Here is a 19,998-nt window from a genome sequence, read left to right as displayed (position 1 = left end):
ACTTACAAGGCCTTCCCAAACTCAATCTCCTTATGGGCAATCAATCTACACACGTAGATTGAGACAATGAGGGCCAATAGATCGTCACTGGAACACTTGAGGAAGGGGCAAAACGGACTGGTCCTCTGGGACTGGGCGTCAGACAACTCACAAGACCAAGTGTGTCCTCTCAAGTATGGTCACAACAACACAATTCATACACATCAACCATCCCTCAACACTTGTCAATGGGCTACTGATCAGCTGACAGCTCCCCATGTCTATAATCTGATGAGCACATTTATCATTTCTCCAATTGACGTACGGGCACTGATTGCGAAGGATCTTGATCGTCATTGCACTTGGAGGAAGGAGGTGCTTCCATGATCATGTCCACAGCCTAAGTTTAGTAACTCTCCAGGCACATGAGGTTGAAGTGATCGCCCGCCCCCACTTCTGTGCACACGGTTCTGATCAAAAACGACGACGATTTTCAAGAGTGGGGGGTGGGCTACATGTGGGTGCCAGTCAGTTGTTGATATTTGTTGGGCGAGGAGAACTTTCATCACATTTATGTGCATGTACACTTCACAAATCATACATTCATTGTAGTTGTTGTTGACACAGCAGCTATGAATGACACGCCAAGCTGCCGGCAGTTATGGTAAATGAACAAGATCGGGCGCCCAATCACCTCTTTGGTCTTTGGCGATTTATGATGGAATGCTTGGTATAGTTTGTATGTGTGTGATTATCACTTTCGCACCTACCTCATCAATCAATCAACTTAAAAAGGGGATTTGTGCACTTTACAATCATTCAATCACATAACCAACAAATAATAATACACAATCTAGTAATACTACTGTTAACATTACACAACATATACATACATAATCAAAAATGACTATGACCAACGCAGTTTCTTCCATCTACCTCAACAACTGGCAAACGATCAGTTCGTCTGAGGAGGTCAACAACGGTCTCGCCAACGCAGACGTCAACCAAATCGTATGTCCCTCACCCATTCCCTTTCTCCCTGATCGATCAATCAATCAATCAACCAACCTAACACTTCTCCCTCAATCCTTTAGCTCGTTTTCTACTTCGGTTATGATGGATGTGCTGGTTGTGAGAACATCAAGGTCTGGTTGAATGGTCTGCCAAACAACTATCCAAATGGAGTGTTCTGCCAGGTGATCATCCCAAGTGAGCTGTACTCCAACCACCCATTCTTTGCCGGTGTCGGTGTGTTCCCATCCTTCATGGTCTTCAAGAACTTCCCAACCGTCAAGAAGCAGGTTGCTTTCATCACTGGCTCTGACACCAACAACATCGTCACCCAGATCAACAAGTGGTACCAATAAACCCTTTCACATTGTACTTTTCTTCTTACTTTACCTCATACCTACATCAGGTCAGGCTTCTTCACTTCCCCATACAAAAGGGTATATCACGTGACATTGGCTTGCTGTCAGCTGATCAGGGGTAAGGATGTCACGCGATCAGATCATGTGATCAGCACTTTGCAAACATGGTCTAAATAAGGATGCGAGTGAGATGTCAAGGGGATTCGATCGATCCCACCACATCATCCAAGGTCAACTCAAGGGTTACATCGAACCATCTTACCCGTCCGTTTACATATTCGTTGCCCATTATCAGGCAAGCCAAGTGATAAAATATCAACTTTATTATGAGGTCCACGAAGGAGTTGGATGATAATGATGTGGAGGTCTGTCCAGACCTCTTCATGATGTATCCATCAATATCCCAACACTAAATCATTTTCAAAATAGTGATAGTAATACACTTACATACTTATATACATTAATAATGGATAAATTAACTCAATCCTCTGTTATACTTATTGTCGACCATCTGTCGGATGCTATTGATGTGTTGTCATTCGCATTGACATGTAAGGAACATTATGGTCAGTTGTACAATTGGAGACGTTGGTTATCAATTGTTGAAAGACATGAGGATGCCAGCAAGGGCAAGACATCACCATCACCACTATCAACCTGGAAGCTTGATGATCAAACAATGTCCGTTGCACCAGTCGTCCTTCCAGCCACTCTCACCAGATTGGAGATGGGCAAAGCCATCAACGAGGCAGTCAAGGCAGACAGCTACCCTTCAACCTTGCAGGAGTTAAAGTATGGATTTATGTTCAACAGACCCTTGCAGCCAGGAATGCTTCCACAGTCCGTGACCGCTTTGGAGTTTGGCGCAGCCTTTAACCAACATTTGGCCGTCGGTTCGTTGCCTTCCAACTTGGTCAAGCTCACATTCGGTGAGAAGTTTGACAAGCCACTTTCATCCAAGGTCTTGCCAGAGACTCTCAAGGAGTTAACTCTTGGTTACAACTTTAACCAAGCATTTGAGGCTGGTAATCTGCCAGAGGGCCTCCAGCATATCACTTATGGACAGTTCTACATGCAGCCACCAACCAATCTTCCATCGAGCATCACATCACTCAAACTTGGCAACTACCAACCTTTGAGGAAGAAGGGAGATACTTCACCAGAGGGTGATTTGATCCTGTCCAAGTTGCCAGCTTTGACCACTCTTCGTATGGGTGATCAATTTAATCAATCAATCGTCCCAGGAATGTTGCCAACTTCACTCAAGTCACTCACCTTTGGACAGATGTTCAGCAAGCCATTGGATGTTGGTGTGCTCCCAACTTCGCTCACCCATTTAGACATGGGCATCAACTATAATCATCCAATCAAGAGTGGAACACTACCAGAGGGTCTCCAAAGATTGAGTCTGGCCTTGAGTTTCAATCAGTCCCTCGCTGAGGGTGGTGTCCTTCCATCGACTCTCAGATACCTTGAGTTTGGTGATGAGTTCAATCAGGATATTCCAGTGTTGCCATCGTCAATCACCTCTATCAAGTTTGGAATGGACTTCAATACTCTCATCAAACCTGGTGTGTTGCCATCGTCATTGGTCTCTCTCAAGTTGGGTGAGACTTACAATCAGCCACTTGAGGCTGGTGTCTTGCCAGAGTCACTTCGTATGATTAGTATTGGCCAAGGTTTCAAACAGCCTGTTGACCAGGTGGTCCTGCCCCAAGGTCTGACCAGACTTGTTATCGCAAGTCTCAGGTCACAACACCAGTACATTGCACTTGGTGCATCGATTAGGGCATTGAAGATCCGCGTTGATGTGTCTCCAAAGAATGAAGCTGCCAAGCATGGTGAGCGTGTCATCCCTCAGAGCATCCAAGATGTCAAGATCAGCTTCAGTGTGTCACCACAAGGTGCCAAGGCCTACCTCCAATCTTTGATCAACTCCAATGTCCACCTCACCAACTTCCGCATCAACATCCAAGGACATGCATTTGACTTCCGCTTCCTCGATGGTTCAACAAGACAATTGGCACTTTGTGTTGGACTTCTGGAGACATCCGCTGGTGCACCATCTTACATGTACTCTTATGTCAATGTCACCAAGTTTCTTCAAACTGATGATGAGATATCATTCAAGCAGCTCAACGAGTACTTCAAGGCTGAGTTTGATGAGGAGGATGAAGAGGAGGCTTTCGATGATGAGGTAGGCGTGTCACTGGCAGCAGTAGCAGTTACATCGGATAGTGATAAAGATGATGATGAGAGTGAGGAGAGTGAAGAGAGTGAGGAAAGCGAATCTGATTCAGAAGAGTCCGACTCTGACTAAATGGTATGGGACTCCACGCGCGTGACCAATAAAAGAATCCAGTCAATCAATTGATTGACAAAGTTATTCATTCATGCTTACGACATACATACTGTTTCCACATTTGGCACTGATAACGTGTTAGGCCAGAGGATGCACGCAAGTCCGATCTAAACTCTCTTTAGTCTTAGTGATGACACCCCCGCTAATTTTGATTTAACAACAAATAACAATCAACCAATAACAATCAACAATGAATACTCCATTACCTATACTGTTGTGCCAACATATCATCTCTTTTCTTACAGATGATCCACTAGATGTTATTTGCTTTGTGCTTTCGACAAAGAGTCTTTTCAGTCACCGCGATGCCCTCCTCTAATCCACCTTAGCGACACGTTTGACGATCAAAAAAGCACCGACCAACAATGGCCATAATGGCATAAGGCTGTCATGCGAAGACAGGCAGATACTGCCACTGTCTATATCAGACACCGTCACCTCAATTCTGCTCGAGGATTCAAACCAACCATTCCTCAAGGGATCTTTGCCACGATCTCTGACGCACTTGGAGATTGGTGCTCCCTTCGACCAACGCTTGGACGATGGCGATGGGGGATCTATCCTCCCCGCTGCTCTGAGGACCCTCCACATATGGGGGCCATTCAACCAACTGCTACCACCTGGTGCACTTCCATCATCGTTGACCTTGCTCAACCTGAGCGACACCTACATCCATGAAGACAACCTCGTTCCTGGGTCGCTCCCGCCGTCATTAATCACGCTCTCCATTGCGTCGCTCAAACTGCGACCGGGTCTTCTTCCGCCATCATTGACCGACCTCACGATTGTCAGCAGTCGTGATCGCGAAGATATCCCTCCTGGGACAATCACGCCCACTCTTAAGAAGTTGACTATTTACTTAATGAGCGAAGGGATGTACCCGGGCTCTATCCCTCCAACACTGACATCGTTGTCCATATGCTCGTTCAATATCTCAGTCATTGCCAACGCCTCCTCGTCTGAGATGGTCGAGCTCTACTCCCATGGGCAACTCGATTGCAGTCATCCAGGATGTCTTCCTCCGTTGCTCAAAACGCTGACCATCGGCTACCTCAGCGCTCCTCTCGCGGAAGCGATGATTCCACCAACGCTACAATCATTGAATATCATTGGACATATGGGCTACAAAATTCCAGACATATTACGCACATTGAGACGATCACGATTCCCTCCACATTTGGTCACGCAGCTCACCATCAGCGAGTCATTTAGAGGCAACCAACGCATGTCAGCACAGGATACTGCATTGACTTTTATTCGCATGGCTCGCCACCTTTCAAACGTGGCGATGTATGGCCTTGTTATCCGAGCGCTCTCCGAGTCTCTGTTCTGCTTCACTCTCCGTCCTCCTGGTGGTGGCTGCAGGACAATGCTGACCAAATGGACCAAGCACTTTGTTTTCCTCTCGCTTCAAGCAGGATCCGACAGCGCAGATAAAAGCTACAAATTCCTTCAATCCCTTGGCCACCTCAGTTCATCCAGGCTAATATAAGAAATAAACAGGCTGGCATTGTTAGTTGTTGTAAGTATTGTTGGTTGTTGGTTGTTGTGGAGGAATTGCTAGTCATTTATGTGTTTGTTGGGTTGGAATGTGATCAAATTGCAATTTTGGTGAAGTGCACTGACTGATCAACCCATCATTTACCACCTCATCATTCTCTTTCAGATATACATATAACATTAAATAACAACAATGTTATCAACATTATGGAATCGTAGTATTGTTAGATATGGTGACAAGCAGAGACAACTGTTGAAGTTGATGCCCAAGCATCGTCACTTGGTATCTCAATTCAATGTTGTTCCCCTGGCAAAGGGACTGAACATCAGTCCAACTTCAATGTTCACTGTAGCCAACAACAACAGTAACTTCCTACTAAGTTCTGACAATCGACATTTAGGTGTACTCAAGTACTCATCACAATCATCATCATCATCATCATCATCGTCAAAGGATCAACCAAAGACAGAAGAACAACATACTACATTCGTTATACAAGGTCCACCTCCACAACGACCACCTCCCCAGGACAAGATTGATTGGAGGCTGACTGGTGAGGGCAGGACATTCTCCAATGCCATCCTCTTCTCAATTGGTTTGGCTATATCATTGGCCGCACTTGGTTCATTGGTACTATCACAATCAGATGAAGACCGCAACAGGACTGACAAGCAGTCCAAATACAGATACTTTAGGAAGATGTTAAGCTACTGTAAGTGTATCATCAACAACAGCATCATGACTTAGTCTTGCTAACATACATCAATCAATCATCAATCAAGATTGGTGGGCGCCACCCATTGGACTATGGATAAACAACGGCGAGTTGGACGAGATCATCAATGACTTCAAGGCTGGCCAGTTGACTGATGAGGGTATACTGTTGTTGTATCAGATCTCTGGCTTCCGTGCAGGACGTCAGATACTGTCTCAAAGGGGCGTGGTCGAGACCATATGTGAGCGTGTCGATTCATACTTTGAGGCACCAGAGCCTGGTTCTGAAAGCGATCAGATGGTGCTGAGATACCAGCCCTCCACCACCTTGGCACTTGAGCTCAGTCTATTGGTCAACCTCACAGTGTTCAATGGCCAAAAGGTGTCAGAGGAGACCAAACAAAAGATACTCCAACTCAAGAAGATCCTCAATCCAGGACAACAAAGACCCTTTGGTATGAATGAAAGAATGATCCTTGGCTTGACCCTTGCCACCTACACAACTAACACCTTTCCACCGTCTATAGACAACGACTTTCTCGTTGAGAAGAGTCAACTACTTGGCCGTGTCCAAGAGGTGTATGAGAGCCCTGTTGGATTCGTTGGCTTGTTGGTATTCGCTGTTGGTGGCGCATTCACAGCGTTTGCACTGCTGCGAAAGCAGCCACAATGGGTCCGTCAGATAGGAATGCGCAACTCTGGAGTGGCCTGTGCAATGGTGGCCAGTCTGCACTACTATAGGAACATGTCCTACGACAAGTTCATCTCGACATCTCAATCATACAACAGTTATGTGGCCAAGGTTGAGCTGTCCTCGCTCATATTCAGCACTGGACTGATCATGGTGGCCGGACTACCCTATCTCTTCTGGATCGTGCCATGCACGGCCATGTACTTTGGACACATCCTCTACCAATCGGTCAAAGTGATAAACATGGTCAAGAAGGATGTGGAGCAGTCCAAGCTTATCAAGAAGAGCAACAGTCCATTCGACGACTAAACTCAATGTACACACCTATTATCCTCAACTCAACAAACTAAACTATATCAATGTAACAAAGTAGATGGACCCATTGTTCAATTTGATTGATCACATCCCATCCATCCATCCATGATGAGTGTGATCCAATTGTTATTATTACAACATGTTGGTTGGCTGGCTGTTGATAAGGTAAGGGGATATGGCGGGTGATAGGAATGGATGTTCACATGCTGGCTGACTGGCGAATGGCCGATGATGGTGACCCATCTTTAGCCAAAGTGTGCTTCCAGATACTTGAACAGGGGCATTTGGGACTTGGTCTCCTTGACCAACTTGTAAWTAGTGCCACAGGGACTTGTATATCTCTCCAACTGTTGCCTTGCTCTGTTGGAGGATGCCGACAATGTTGGTGAGTTCGTTGAAAAAGGTCTCATCGCCATATGAGAAGTAGGCCATGCTTCTTCCACATTGTGACGTAGACATCCATTGCACCAGACTCTTTAGATGCTTGTCGCCACCAAACACACCGCATCCCCAGTTACCTGTGCCCACTGGAGACGGGATCGTCTTTGAGTACCTGTCCAAGAATCCACAGTATGACTTCATCAACTCACTAAAGTAGTATGTTAGCGTCTGGCAATCAATCAAACGAGATTGGTAACATACCGATCGAAATAGTTTGGAGAGTACTGTTGGAATGGATCACCCATGAGCTTGATGGCGTCGATTGCCACTACTGACGTCATGATTCTGTTTTGGCTGTCCTTGGGAGTTGAGTCGATGTGATTGCCAGAGAAGGTGAATGTATCTCCATAGCCAGTGTAGTTGGAGAACCTCTCCGTACCTACAATGAGCACAGCCTCATTGTCTGTCATCTGTGCAGTGAACAATCTCGATACGATCAGTTCTGGATTGATCATAAATCTAATTTCCTCTTGTACACATCCCTATAGGTGGAGAGAGCGATAGACCAGTTAGTTAGTTGATCTGGATGAGGTGGCAATAGACAAGACGTGTGTGTACTTACATGACCCAAAGCACCACCTCCAATCATCTTGTTGGCAAAGTCCACCTGAAGGTAGTCGGCACCATTGTCCTCGATTGTTCCTTCCTTGAATATAACAAGTTCGTGAAGGAGACATTCACTCTTCTCCCAATCTGGTATCTCATTCTCTCCAATGACCTGTCTGTGAAAGGATACACAACCAGATAGCTCTGTTGTATGTGTGTCATTGTTAGCACGATGTTGATTGATTGCATGATTGATTGATTGAACATACTATCTGATGCAACTCGTTTGAAATAGTTTAGAATACATTTGAGCTTGGCGGCACGTGATGGAGTGCAGGGAGCAGAGTAGAGTGAGTGGAAGTTGGCAGAGGGGAAGCGGCTGTAACGTCCAGTTCCACTGCCTTGACGTGGGAATGTGCAGAGGAATGCGTTGGCCAGGAGCGATGAGATCTGGCGCTGGGACAGGATGATCTCCTTGTCCACTGATTGATCGAGCAGGGGGATGGGACGAGGACACAGCTCAGGCAGCTGAAGAGCGCGATGTACAATGAGGGGCAGGGTCTTTGTGAAGAACTCACTGACCTCTGTCTCGGTGAGCTCCGTCTCAAAGAAGTCCAACAGGCCTTGGAAGTCCCAGGCACAGCGTGGGTTGATGGCCTTGATAGCAGCCTCGAGCTCCTCGGGGTTCTTGATGGGCTCCATTAGAATCGTATTGATCAAATACCATTTGCTCAGATACCGACTGTCGTTGGAGTCAAGCGATCGGTAGACATTGTTCTTTGAGCATGGCAACTTAACGTACTCTGAGTTCCACACGTCCTTGTATTTCTCATCGTCTCTCTCTGGTATCAGTGATATCGATGACTTTTGTGTTGCCTTGATGTACTCTTCATCGTCCATCTCGTATATCTGTGTCTGAGAGTTGTTTGCCAATGTATCGAATATATCAACATCATCGAATAGACCACCTGAACCCTTCAATCCTGTAGTACTTGTTGTCGATGTACCATTCTTGTGACTACCGTTGTTTGTTGTTGAGTAATGATCACCTGAATCATTGTTGTTTGATTGTTTCATCTTCTTTTGTTTCTGTTTATCTTCATTATCTATATCATCATCAAATAACAATAGATCTGCTGATAGTGTTGTCCTCTTATTATTATTATCTTTATCTTTGTTTGTTGTTCAATGTTGATGTTGATGATGAACGTGCTGTTGATGATGATGATGAAGTTGGTGATGATTTATTGATTAAGAAGCTGTCCAATGTTGATTGTTGTTTCTTATTTTGTTCAGCCATCTGTATCTCTATCTTAAAGACCGTTAAAAGGATGATGATTAATCAATCAATCTCAAAACAAGCTTCATTTTGAGGCTTCTTCACTATCAATCTTTTCAAAATTGAGTCAAATATCTCAAAACTCAAATTCTTAGAACCATACCTCGCGACACAACACTGTAGTCTAGAGTCAAAGTAGGTAAGGAAGGTAAGGGTAAGATGGAAGGTCGCGACCTCTACCACAGAGCATGTTACTGGCACTGTGCAGAGGACAACAATCCAAAGGTGTTTATGACGAAACAACAAATATACAAATACTATTTAGGTGATCTCTGTCCACTGATCACATTGGAATGCTTTGGATGTTGAAGTTGAAGATGTAATACTTGATGATGTTGGTTCTTACTTGGAGTCTGTTGTTGATTGTTTGTGGTTGTTGATGATGATGAGGAGGAGGAGGAAGAGGAGGAAGAGGAGGAGGAAGAGGGTGGCGGTGTAGCAACTCTTAGTAGAAGGTGACTCCATTGTTCGACTACTGTTCTCATCTCATTCTCTAGACGGTGTAGTCGATTGATGGCCAATCCACGTATTGTTACAATGTCCGAGTTGACGGTCTTGACCGATGATTGAAGTGCCGTTGTATCCACTGGACACATCTTCTCCAACCTCTTCATCTCAATTAGATATTCAATATCCTTGACTATTCTATCCATCTCTTTACATCCATGTTGTTGTTGCTGTTGCTGTGATGGTTGCGAGGACTCGTCCAATCTTACTCCAAACACATCCAGGACCACTGACCTGCTGTCGTGAACAAACTTGTCCACGGCTGGATAGACGATGTCCACTAGATGGTCCACGACCTTGAGGAACTCGCGGGTCAGGTGGGACACGCTTGGATCTTGTTGTTGTTGTTGTTGCGGTGTGGCCAGAAGAACGTGCAAGAGGTCAAGGTTGGCCTTTACGGCTTGCATGTTCTGGGGAGGCTTGATCAAGTAGTCCTGTGGCACGGCATGTAGGTCAAAGCCATAAAGCGTGAGGAAGGTCTCAACTGCATCGCGAATCAGCTTGAGCCACCATTGAGTGATCCTGTCCTTGGCCGTGCCATCCAGCACGTCGGCCTCCTCCTGTTGCATCCTCTTTAGATTGCGCTCGACCAACTCCAACATCTCCTTGATCTTGGAGCGCAGTTTGATGGCCTGGTCCACATTGACGTCCTTGATGGATGCCTCCATCGAGTTGGCCAAAGGAAGATAACAGAATGTGCGACGGGCAGTGTCCAGCAAGGTAGATGCCTCCTCCCTCACATATCTAACAATCTCTGCGAGCATTGGAGTCACTGGTGACTGTGTGTCCAGACCCTTCAGCAATGCCACCAGCTCGTCCCTGCACTGCCGCAGGCCACTCTTGTCCATCAAAGTATTCTCATTCGAGTGGCAACGTTTGATCACAAGTGCATCGATACCCTAGTTGATTGGATGATGGTGAGTGATTGATTGATTGGGCAATGGAGTGTAGTATGATGACTTACCCGCGCCACGAGATGGTTGTCGATTATCTCATTCTGTCTGGTGTTGAGCGCCAGGTGGAAGGGATGCCAGGGGTCGTGTACCAGGTCGATCCAGTTGTCAAGACGAATCTGGTCCATGATATCAGGTGTCACCTTGTACACCTGGTCCATACTGGCTGTGGCCAGCATCGATGAGCTCTCAGTCGGCGAGAGATGTATCCTACACATGCGGCCAGGTCCTTCCTCCTCGAACCTTGCGAATCTATAAGTGTCACCATTGGACATAGTACTTCCATCATAGTTATTGTTGTTGGCATTGTTGTTACTGATGTTACGGTGTTGTTGAAGCTTCAACATGTCAATACCACCACCTCCAAGCGGTGATGATACATCGACTAGTACGAGCTCGGATCGTTTGAACTCGGTGTTGGCGATGGTGGTGGCCATTGAGCGTACTTGGCGCGCCATGGCATCGTCCTTGAGCCCGGCCCACGACTTGATCAAGCCCAGCAAGTAGTGATTGCTATATGTGTTTTGCAGTTGGAAGTTGATCAACGATTCGTTGTAGGCTTGATTTAGCTGGCATCCAACCAGCGAGTTGTCCGGATCAGTGTAGCGTGTGATCAAGTAGTCATGGAGTTGTCGCGCCATTAAAATATCCGCGCCGCCACCATGGTCACGAGGTGAATGTGGTTGGCCATTAGAGTGTGACGATTGATGGGAGTTGTTGGCGCTGGTCGAGAGGTGCAGGGGAGATGGAGAGCGCGGGGATGGAGTCGATGTGCTACTGCTACTGGTACTACTACTGCTGCCACTTGATCGGCCACCAGGTCCACCAGTGGCCACCACCTGGATCTCTGGCACTGTTAGCTGGGAGTCGTATACAGCAGCTGTCTGTGGGTCTGCAATCGAGAGAAAGAAGTCTGCACCATGCTCGGTGGAGCTGCTACCATTTCCATTGCCATTCACAGCTTTCAAAAACTCGCTGATGACCGAGATCAAGAGAGCCATGCGTCTACAACTGATTTGATGTCCAGTGTGTATGAATCGAAGATGGAATATCTGAACCATTGATCTATGTGCCTTGTATTCAATCAACTGTTGCATCAGATGACTAAAGTTGGCAATGAATCTCTTCTCATTACGCCGTTTACGTTGAGCTTTACTATTGCTTGAACTTGATACTAATGAAGATGCACCATCAACATCATCATCCAATTCATTATTATTTAATAACAACTCCTCCAATGCCAACAAGATAGATTCAAGACTTGAGCATTCTCCAATCATAACAGCAGGTGATTGTTGTTGTTGTCTTTGTTTGTTACTACTGAACATCATAATAATAATATTATTAATAATAAGAGTAGTATTATCTCTATGTATAATGAATGAATCAATGATTGATTGAATGAATACACATTCACTGTAATGTTGTTGTTGGCACCCATCCCTTCAGTTCCCTGACTACCACCAACCCCAACCTTGGCCCACAAGTCGATCCTTCAAACCCTTCCACGCCACACATCTCGATCAGTTCTTTGCAACTTTTGGTGTCTTTTGCTTGTCGTTTCGTACTTTTGAGTTCCCTCACACATTGTGTTTCCTAATTAGGATTCATTGTTATAACAAATACAAGCTACATCTTTGAATGAATGATTGAATGGTTCGCGATTCCTTCATATTTAATCACATGACTAGAATGGCTGCGTGATTGAGTGCCCTGAGATAACTCTGGACAAGTTAACATTGTTTTTGGAGCAGCATGATAGTGCCCAAGCTGAGAAGGTCAATCCTTCAAAAATGTTCAGACCTAGGTCATGACCAGGATTGCTGTCAACATACAGAGACTGACCAGCCAAGCTTACTAAAGTAAAGAAGAGGACTAGCCATGGCTAGTCTACACGCTATGAGGATGATGTTGAGCCTGTGGCTGCCACGGAGCGAAGATCTTGGAGTCCACTTAGGTCTCCACATGCAACAAATCTGATGTAACAATCGTTTAGCTTGACTTGCTCTTGCTCATCGGCGCTGCGATGCTCTTGTTGTTGCTGTGTGGTTCGATGATTGTCTTGCATTGGATCGATCATTGTCGGTACGTAGTGCTGTGGTGGCTGATAGTCTTGACAAAGAATGAACGACTCGAGTGATGAGTCTCTGCTGCTCGTTGGTTTGACAAAGCTGACTCGACCAAAGAATATCTTCATCTGATTGTACATCAATGTCATATCATTGCCCTTGAACATCTTTGCGACAAACGTGCCACCTGGTCGCAGTACATGTGTCGTTATATTGAATGCCGACACAATCAATTGAGCTTGTCCATAAAAGTCAATGTCATGTAGTCCAGTAACTATGTTGTTGTTGTTGTCAGTGTCAGTGTGATTGAGATTGAATGTCAGATCATGATCATGTTGTACATACCATCAGGGGCACCATCAGACACCACGAGGTCAGCAAGGTGTCCATCAAAGTGAGAGATGATCTGGTGGACCGTCGTGAGCTTGGTGATATCACCTTTGATTTGAAGTACACCTCGTAGAGGTGCCATCTCTTGGATGTCGACGGCAACTATCTTGACATCGGGGTCGTTGCCCTCTTTGTATATGCGACGACTGAGTACCTGGCTCCAACTGCCTGGTGCAGCACAGAGATCCACGACCTTCTTCACGCCTTCGAATATCGAGTAATCATCGTCTATCTGTAAAAGTTTGAATGCAGACCTTGCTCTCCATCCCTCTTCCTTTGCCTTTCTATAATATATATCTCTCTTATCCTTTGATGATTTACCCATTTCTATTTCTTTGTCTTTGTCTTGAAGTAGAATGAGAAGAATTCGAGTCTTGGACCATGTTTTGAAAAAGAGTCTCTTGACATTGCATTTGTCAATATTACTTCAAATTCTGTACAAAGATGAAGAGATAGAGATAAAGATTGAATGAATGAATGAATGATGTCATTAGAAACATTACCAATAATATTGATTAGGAAGATTATACAAGAGTTATTATGTGATGATGTTGATAGGTTATGTCTATCACTAACATCAAAGTCATTGTTCAATAGTGTGAACAATGTAGTTGATTCAATCAATCGATCAATTGGAATGATCAACATTTACAACAACTATCCATATGTTATTGATGGCTATGATGGTTCAACACCTGGTATCCTTTCATCACAATTGCGATCACTTAAATATGATATGTTGTACAATCAACCGATACCAATTGGTTGCCTGCCTGCATCGTTGACTACTCTCACATTTGGAAGAGTGTTCAATCAACCTATCGAACCTGGTGTCCTCCCTCCTGGACTTACCTCTCTAATATTTGGCATGGAGTTCAATCAGCCCATCATACCGGGTATGCTGTCCCTGGGCATCACAACTCTCAAGTTTGTACCGCTCTCAAAGTTCGACAAACCATTGCAGCCACATTGTTTGCCAGCATCAATCACCTATCTGGCATTCGGCGCGTCATTCAAACAGCCGTTACAATCAGATGACCTGCCCTCGAGCCTCACAACACTTGAGTTTGCAGGCAATCGACCAGTCAAGCCTAACACAATCTATGCAGTTATGCCCACGTGCTATCCTGATGGCTTGAGAACGATGATCTTTGGTGAATACTTCACTCTGATAATTAATCCTGGTGATCTGCCCAGTAGCCTCACGACCCTGTCGTTTGAAACATATATATGGCAATATGATGGATTCATTCCCTCTGGTGTCACCTCACTCAAGATTGGTTCTCCGTTCTCGGGTAGCCTGAATACTCTACCCTCAGGTCTCACATCACTCACACTTGGTGGTATGAGTGATCATCAGCTTGAACACTTGCCTGCCGGGATAAAGTATCTAGATCTTGGTGGTAGCTTTCATGGTCCAATATCGCCTGGCACACTTCCCACTGGTCTAACAACACTCATCCTAGGCGATCGATTCAGTGATCCACTTGTTATTGGAACAATCCCATCATCAGTGACCTCGTTAGAGTTTGGTTTGCCATTCAGATCACCAATACCACATGGCGCCCTGCCATCTGGTCTACTCCATTTGACCCTACCCCTTGACGAAGTACCGCTGAAGCAGTTCAAATCAATCTTTCCAACCTCACTACTTCCACTCCATGATACTTTGCTCAACTCATTGACATTCAAGATGATGTCATTCACTTTCTCAATCCTCTTTGATGGTTATGGTGATGGTGATCATGGTACATGTATTAGATTGGAACAAGTTTATCAAGTAATCAATGTGATTCAACATTGGGAGAACATGGTACACTTGTCAGAGATTGCAACATATCCTGTGAACAAAAACACAAGCATCAAGCTCAATTGTAGACAATTGGACGACGATCACATCCTAGCTCTCAATAGTTTCAATCGCTTCATCATCATTCCAATCAACTGTCGTCATCATAAAACCAGACATGTTTAACAATGAACCTGACCTTGCCCTACCCCACTCATTCCATCAATCAATCAGTTGATGTACTCATTGGATGAATGAATATGCACGTTTCATTGCTGTTGTGATACATTGAATGAATCTTGTGAATAGTCTAGAAGGTTGCGTCTTGGACTCTTGGCTGGGGACACTACTCCTAGACCTTGGATGTTGGTAGTTGTTGATCCTTCATCATTTGCTGTCGACTGGTCATTGTTGTTGGATACAATATGATCAATGGCAATTGAGTGCAAGTGATGATGATGAGACCTGGGTCTGTCACGTTCCATGTTTGATAATTCGATGCCCACTGCATCACCATCACCATTGTCATTTGAGTTGCTGACAACAAGTTGTATGTCTGCACCATCCATTTCCATTTGAACATGGATGCTGGTCTTGTTCGCCATGGCCACCTTGTCGACCAGTGCCTCGGCACCATATTGTTGGACAAGGAAGCGTAGTCTTTGGTTCTTCTCTCGTATCAGCGTGAAGACGATCACGACCACAGTGAGTACGACAAAGAAGAAGATGTAGTTGTTGTTCTGCGAGCCGTAGAGCACGACGGACAGCGGGATGATGGCATAGCTGATTGGTATGATGTAAAGTGTGTGCACGAGGAACAGTTGATTGGAGGCCAGTGTGAGGACACGCATCATTGCGCCAAAGTAGAAGAGACTGCCCTCCCACGACACTACTTGATCAAACATTGCATACTGCGCCAGAATGATCAGTGTGAAGATAATGAGCGACAGCAGGTCAGCTTTGATCGGGTTGGTCTTGCGCATAATCGATAGGTAGAACAGCATCACAAAGCCGGGGATGACAAGGACGAATCGCAGTACCAGGAACATTACCAGCATACCAGACTTGCTGTAATACATGTCTTGGAAGATGTAGTAGGCTGAGGAGATGACTGTGGACAGCAATAGACCCACCTCAACAAACGACTCCTGTCCGTAGAATGCGAGGAAACGTTTCTCAATCTCTGCATCCTTGAATCGTTGTGTGAGCCAATGACTGCGCGCCCGACAATATCTCTCGACACAGGCGTAGGTCTTGTGTGCTGGCTGGAGTGGCGAGAGGTAGAGCAACTCGACATAAAGTGCCCGATTTACCACCTCAGAGAGACGTGAGCCAAATCCAACGACGATGTGATACAGCAAGTATGTTCCCAATTGTAGCCAGAGTATCCTAAACACTGTGTCATATTGTTGAAGTATACGTATGATGATCACAGACATGATGCCAACCAATCCAGTCACACTTGCCCTCCAAAACTTGGCCGTGGGCACCGAGAAGTTGATCCAAAGCATGATTTGATATGATGGTTCATATGGAGGGAACTAATTATTGATTGATCGAGTGGATATCATGTTAGTTTGAGTTTGAATATGATTGAAAAGGGGTTGGGGTGAAGGCTGGAATCATTCCAGCCTAAGCCCAGACCCCCACCACTTTATCAAAAAAGGTTGGTTGAACTTACAGTATCCGCCCATACTAGACGTTGAAGTGGATTACAAAGTAGAATGAATTGGAGGTATAGTACTGTCACACGTGATGATGTGAGTGGGAAGCGGAATAGGATGGCGGCACTGATCACAGTGACGACCAATTGTGAAGTCATTATAACATCTCTTCGGAACATATAGTTGCCATACTTGATATAATTCAATGCAGACATGCATGCCTGCATCAGTATAGCCACCAATATAATAATCCTTATTCTTCTTTGTGATATCAGGTTGTTATATCTTTCATAATCGCCCTCTGGAAATAACGGTAATAAATTTGTATGAGAATCAGATATGTCACGTGATCAATCACGTGATCACTATACCAATCACGTGATTTCAGATAATATAATAATTATAACTTACCTGATATCACTTGGACGTTATTGTTTGTGTTATTATGTACAGATGATGCCATCTTGATTGACTCCATTGAGGCGTCTATGAATGGCGAGTGGATGGGCTCTTGCTTGGCCCTGAATACCAGTGTTGATATATGTATTCGATCTTTGATAGAGTCTGGAAATTTGGGAATCATTGCGCTCCACACTTTGGACACCATTGGGTATTGTAGCAGTGCATTTGGAAGTGGTACTGTGAACTTGACCTCATCGCTACTTCCATAGAACCTCTCGCTTCTCGTTGTCTCTGATGATGAAGATGAAGAATCCAAGTCTGCTCTCCCGCTCTGCTGCTGTTGTTGAGAGTTTATACTATTTCCTGATGTAGATAACATTGTATCTGTATATATGTGTCTAAGTATGTATATCTAACTATGATGGGTAGTTGGATTGGTTTGAAGATTAAGTGGTGTCATGTGACAATCCGATCAAGACATCATTGATGTTACAGACTTGGGGACTGACAGACAGACTGTTAATTAGATATTGTCCATCGATGATGGCCTTCCCCCATTCATAGACCATATTCAAGTAGTTGTTGGACCAACTATGGCTATGATCACCCTATGCAACCCCCCACCAACAGCGCGAGGATACTTAAATTCAAAGTGGATGTTTGAGTTAAAGGACGTTCCCTGATCATCGGCCTTTGCTCTGATGATTATCATCGATGGGCCACCATAGTCGTTTGATGGGCGGACAATGATTAAGGCTTGTGCAACGGTTTGGATTTGACATTGGCGGTCCGCGCAAACAGGTTCATGAGTGTTGAAGCTGCAATTTGATTGGATATTGATGGATTGCTGCGTGTGTTGATGATTTTGATTCGATCAACTGTGAGTGAGAGATGGGGCATTGCAGTGTTTGTTTCGAATTCCGATCTAGATATCTGTCAGTATAAAGTAGTCTTCTTTCATAGTGCTTTTTAATAATTAATTTGAATTTGTATATTATTATTTCTAGATTCTTTCTATCACCCATCGCTCTTCAATGTCCATTCTTTATCTTAGGTCATTCATTCAACCAAAGACATTGAAGAGAGTATGAGCGATAACTCGTTGGAAGTATTATTATTTGTTTGTGTTTGAGCAAAGTGAACAACAAATGAGTGAGCACTCAACACAACAGAACTCGACCCCTGGGACGAGAACACTTCTCTTGAACTTCTTTATTTGATTGTTGTTGAAATACACATACACATAATAACTTTTTAAAGATAAGATAAAGATAAAGACATGTGTTTAAGCAATCAGATAAACTATAAGTCATTGTCATTGTACAGGACTATTGTAAGATCAATCAATACAAGATTACCAAAACAGTCTCAAAACTATTACTGGACATTCACTAGAGAGGTATGATAATGGATGATGTTGGTGATGGATGGTTCCCTATTTCTTACCATATACACCTGAACACACACATTACATGAAGCACTTTGAAGGACACAAGTATGAGACTGATCCAAGAGACATTGATTATCTAATCAACAAGGGATATAACAACTTGGAATGGGTCATAAAGAAGGTATGTCAAGATGTTCGCGAACATTGACATGTGTATGAGCTTGCTAATCAACTCAATCAATGAATGAATGAATGACATCTACACACACTCAACAACAAAAGTACAATGCAACTGAGGACACAGAGGACAACAACAACACTGCATCCACATCAAGGACGAAGTGACGACTCATTCACTTCAAGGGCAGAGAGCAAGGACTCGCTCGCAAATCACATTCACCTCCTTTGCTTTCCTTTAAAATGATGACTACGAGGCTAGACTAGGTTGTGTGTTGATGACCTTCATCAACAATTACACAACAACAACATCGTTGGGTTCGATCGATATCGCCCAACATGCCAAGGTGATAGAGTAAGATCTAAATTAATTAAGTAATCCCCAATCAAAGAGTTACATTATCCCATCCATCTCCAAGATAGATAGATTGCCAAAGATATCTACTACTCAGTGCGCACTGTGGTTGGTTGAGTGTCCTCCAGTCAGTCCCCCATTAAGACCAAAGAGGGGTCTAATCATCAACGGCAATATACACAAACTTTATTATCCATCATCAATAATAATAATATTATTATTATTATCTGTCTGGTACCCCAAACGACAGACAACAAACAACCAGTTCAGTTCGTTGAATGGGATTGGATGTCCACAAGCCGCATCAAGTCACTACATGGCACCATCAAACAACTTTTGAATGTTTTGGCGATTTGTTTGATGGGCCTATCCGAGGCGATCACCGTAGTGTGGGAAAGCCCAACACGTGATGACGAACTTTCGCTAGATGGATGGAGCAAAGGCACTCAGTGTGTGGTCTTTGTAACCCGGATGGGTGATGCATGTGTTTCACCCACATAGTGCCCTCCTGAAAGTCATCATTCTTTCATCCGCGAACAATCCAATCCATCAGCAAGTCATATTCTCTCACTTTGGTGTGTTTAATACCGGACGCGATAGCTCTCGGATATTTTGTGATTTGTTTACTTTTAGGGTCCTGCACCATGTTTGTTTGTTCTATGATTGAGTGATTTACTTCCACACTTCGACATCATCAACATCCTATTCATTTAATACTGCATTGACTATTGTGTGTGTACATGTGCGTGGGTTATCTTAATACTATTACTACTACCATACATCATCATCATCAACATAGGAGGTGATCAGAAAACTCGAGGTTGGTCCTTTTCAAACAGGTCCATCCATCCACTCATCAAACACACACTCACGACACAAAACAGAACAACCTTCCAACAACAACAACCAATACCAAGACCACTAAGACACCAAACTATCACAATCAATCACAATCAAAGACAAGTCAGACCTCTGACAAACACAGCCCAGTTCACCAGTTACATGTAATATCATATCAAAGTAATAATAATAATAATAACAATA

General features: G+C 44.3%; 11 protein-coding genes across 11 annotated transcripts; 7 read left to right on the top strand and 4 right to left on the bottom strand.

Moving 5' to 3' along the window:
• Positions 1-882: 882 nt before the first annotated feature.
• On the top strand, positions 883-1,343 carry SAMD00019534_110160 (hypothetical protein; the record flags this gene model as incomplete). The annotated part of the gene is made up of 2 exons (XM_012893669.1): positions 883-990; positions 1,074-1,343. Coding segments are annotated over 2 exons (378 nt in total), but the record flags the coding sequence as incomplete, so codon positions are not given.
• A 472-nt stretch (positions 1,344-1,815) lies between these two features.
• On the top strand, positions 1,816-3,666 carry SAMD00019534_110150 (hypothetical protein; the record flags this gene model as incomplete). The annotated part of the gene is made up of 1 exon (XM_012893668.1): positions 1,816-3,666. A coding segment is annotated over one exon (1,851 nt), but the record flags the coding sequence as incomplete, so codon positions are not given.
• Positions 3,667-4,573: 907 nt separating this feature from the next.
• SAMD00019534_110140 (hypothetical protein) lies at positions 4,574-5,203 on the top strand (the record flags this gene model as incomplete). Its single annotated transcript, XM_012893667.1, has 1 exon — positions 4,574-5,203. One exon carries the CDS (start codon positions 4,574-4,576, stop codon positions 5,201-5,203), a length of 630 nt encoding a protein of 209 aa, XP_012749121.1.
• Positions 5,204-5,404: 201 nt separating this feature from the next.
• On the top strand, positions 5,405-6,926 carry SAMD00019534_110130 (hypothetical protein; the record flags this gene model as incomplete). The annotated part of the gene is made up of 3 exons (XM_012893666.1): positions 5,405-5,924; positions 5,995-6,381; positions 6,454-6,926. 3 exons carry the CDS (start codon positions 5,405-5,407, stop codon positions 6,924-6,926), a joined length of 1,380 nt encoding a protein of 459 aa, XP_012749120.1.
• A 138-nt stretch (positions 6,927-7,064) lies between these two features.
• Positions 7,065-9,104, bottom strand: SAMD00019534_110110 (hypothetical protein; the record flags this gene model as incomplete). The annotated part of the gene is made up of 4 exons (XM_012893664.1): positions 7,065-7,521; positions 7,575-7,855; positions 7,936-8,123; positions 8,189-9,104. Coding segments are annotated over 4 exons (1,842 nt in total), but the record flags the coding sequence as incomplete, so codon positions are not given.
• Positions 7,363-7,530, top strand: SAMD00019534_110120 (hypothetical protein; the record flags this gene model as incomplete). The annotated part of the gene is made up of 1 exon (XM_012893665.1): positions 7,363-7,530. One exon carries the CDS (start codon positions 7,363-7,365, stop codon positions 7,528-7,530), a length of 168 nt encoding a protein of 55 aa, XP_012749119.1.
• Positions 9,105-9,518: 414 nt separating the features above from the next.
• Positions 9,519-12,049, bottom strand: SAMD00019534_110100 (hypothetical protein; the record flags this gene model as incomplete). The annotated part of the gene is made up of 2 exons (XM_012893663.1): positions 9,519-10,664; positions 10,730-12,049. Coding segments are annotated over 2 exons (2,466 nt in total), but the record flags the coding sequence as incomplete, so codon positions are not given.
• A 566-nt stretch (positions 12,050-12,615) lies between these two features.
• On the bottom strand, positions 12,616-13,502 carry SAMD00019534_110090 (hypothetical protein; the record flags this gene model as incomplete). The annotated part of the gene is made up of 2 exons (XM_012893662.1): positions 12,616-13,061; positions 13,133-13,502. 2 exons carry the CDS (start codon positions 13,500-13,502, stop codon positions 12,616-12,618), a joined length of 816 nt encoding a protein of 271 aa, XP_012749116.1.
• Positions 13,503-14,045: 543 nt separating this feature from the next.
• SAMD00019534_110080 (hypothetical protein) lies at positions 14,046-15,152 on the top strand (the record flags this gene model as incomplete). The annotated part of the gene is made up of 1 exon (XM_012893661.1): positions 14,046-15,152. The coding sequence occupies one exon, from the start codon at positions 14,046-14,048 to the stop codon at positions 15,150-15,152; it is 1,107 nt and encodes a 368-aa protein (XP_012749115.1).
• An 83-nt stretch (positions 15,153-15,235) lies between these two features.
• SAMD00019534_110070 (hypothetical protein) lies at positions 15,236-17,411 on the bottom strand (the record flags this gene model as incomplete). Its single annotated transcript, XM_012893660.1, has 3 exons — positions 15,236-16,507; positions 16,648-16,931; positions 17,042-17,411. The coding sequence occupies 3 exons, from the start codon at positions 17,409-17,411 to the stop codon at positions 15,236-15,238; spliced, it is 1,926 nt and encodes a 641-aa protein (XP_012749114.1).
• A 1,093-nt stretch (positions 17,412-18,504) lies between these two features.
• SAMD00019534_110060 (hypothetical protein) lies at positions 18,505-18,767 on the top strand (the record flags this gene model as incomplete). Its single annotated transcript, XM_012893659.1, has 2 exons — positions 18,505-18,603; positions 18,705-18,767. 2 exons carry the CDS (start codon positions 18,505-18,507, stop codon positions 18,765-18,767), a joined length of 162 nt encoding a protein of 53 aa, XP_012749113.1.
• Positions 18,768-19,998: the final 1,231 nt, after the last annotated feature.

The sequence above is a fragment of the Acytostelium subglobosum genome (genome assembly GCF_000787575.1).
Source record: "Acytostelium subglobosum LB1 DNA, scaffold: scaffold30, whole genome shotgun sequence".
Taxonomy (NCBI): Eukaryota; Evosea; class Eumycetozoa; order Acytosteliales; family Acytosteliaceae; genus Acytostelium; species Acytostelium subglobosum.
Note: the sequence above shows the minus strand (reverse complement) of the source record. Positions and strands in the feature narration are given on the sequence as shown.